This window comes from Melopsittacus undulatus, chromosome 1, assembly GCF_012275295.1.
Source record: "Melopsittacus undulatus isolate bMelUnd1 chromosome 1, bMelUnd1.mat.Z, whole genome shotgun sequence".
NCBI classification, from domain to species: Eukaryota; Metazoa; Chordata; class Aves; order Psittaciformes; family Psittaculidae; genus Melopsittacus; species Melopsittacus undulatus.
In genome coordinates, this window is record NC_047527.1 from 141,547,901 (window position 1) to 141,549,393 (window position 1,493).

General features: G+C 53.4%; 1 protein-coding gene across 1 annotated transcript; it reads right to left on the reverse strand.

Moving 5' to 3' along the window:
* Window positions 1-379: 379 nt before the first annotated feature.
* LOC101872423 (olfactory receptor 14J1-like) lies at window positions 380-1,003 on the reverse strand. Its single transcript, XM_034060668.1, has one exon. It carries the CDS (start codon window positions 1,001-1,003, stop codon window positions 380-382), a length of 624 nt encoding a protein of 207 aa, XP_033916559.1.
* Window positions 1,004-1,493: the final 490 nt, after the last annotated feature.

Here is a 1,493-nt window from a genome sequence, read left to right on the forward strand (position 1 = left end):
TTTATACTAATGTGTATGATGTGTAAATTGGTGTCCCCTGCTCTCCTAGCCAGGACACCCTGAGAGGTCTGCAGCCTCCCCATGTCATCACATCTCCCCACTCCAGCACAATAGCTCTGGCCCTTGGCTCCTCAAGAGCTCTTCCTGCTCCAGGAACAGAGCAGCCATCCCAGAGAGCCATATCACAAAGAAACTGCCGCAGGATCATTTGTTTCCCTGAAATACAGTGAGAGACCCCCAAGGACACAGTCTGTGTGTCACGGAAGGTGCGTAGATACTGAGGTAGGAGGGGATGAAAACTGACATTTCCATGAAGACAAGAACATCACCAGCTGAAACAGAAAGACATATATAAAGCAGGGAAGACAGATATGGCCTGTCATGGTCTAGACTGAGAGCCCTTTGCAGAGGAAAGCAGGCAGTGTATGGATGCTGAAACACATCCAGTCACCAGCTTCCTCAGAGCATCCTTGAGCTCCTGGTTCCTCATGCTGTAGATGAGGGGGTTCACTGCTGGAGACACCACCGAGTACAGAACTGCCACCACCAGATCCAGGGATGGGGATGGGATGGAGGAGGGCTTCAGGTAGGCACATGTGCCAGTACTGACAAACAGGGAGAGCATGGCTAGGTGAGGGAGGCACGTGGAAGAGGCTTTGTGGTGTCCTTGCTCAGAGGGGATTGTCAGCACTGGTCTGATGATCTGCATGTAGGACCCTGCAATGAAAACAAAACACCCCAGTGAGAAACAGGCACCAACCACAAGAAGTCCAACTTCCCGGAGGTAGGAATGTGAGCAGGAGAGCTTGAGGTTCTGGGGGATTTCACAGAAGAACTGCTCCACAGCATTGCCTTGGCAGAGGCATAGTGAAAATGTGCTGGCTGCGTGCAGCAGAGCATTGAGAAACCCACTGCCCCAGGCAGCTGCTGCCATGTGGACACAAGCTCTGCTTGTCCCACAGTGCAGGGGCTTGCAGATGGCCATGTAGTGGTTGTAGGACATGATGGTGAGAAGGGAAAACTCTGCTCTAAGGAAGTGAACACAAAGAAGACCTGTGCAGCACAGCCTGTGCTCTAGACCGAACTGGCCATGGATTTGGGGACAGTGGTTGTGATGCAGCCCATGTCCAGGAGGGAGAAGCTGAGGAGGAAGAAGTACATGGGGGTGCTGGTCACAAGCTGTGCTGGGGATGATGAGGCTGTTGCCCAGAAACACAGCCAGGGAGATGCCCAGGAAGAGCCCAAAGTGCCAGAGCTGCAGCTCCCGCGTGTCTGCGAATGGCAGGAGGAGGGACTGGGCAATGGAGCTGCCACTGGACATCTGCTGCCTCTGGGCATGGGGCTGTTCCAACAAGGAAAGGACAGGGGGAAATTATGACAGGCTCCTTGAGCGAATCCGCTGCATTTCTTATAGAAATCCCCCAACTGAAATGCATTTCCTTTCTCTGGTTTGTGCTGGCTGAGTGTGCTGTGAGCAGCAGGACCTCTGCCCA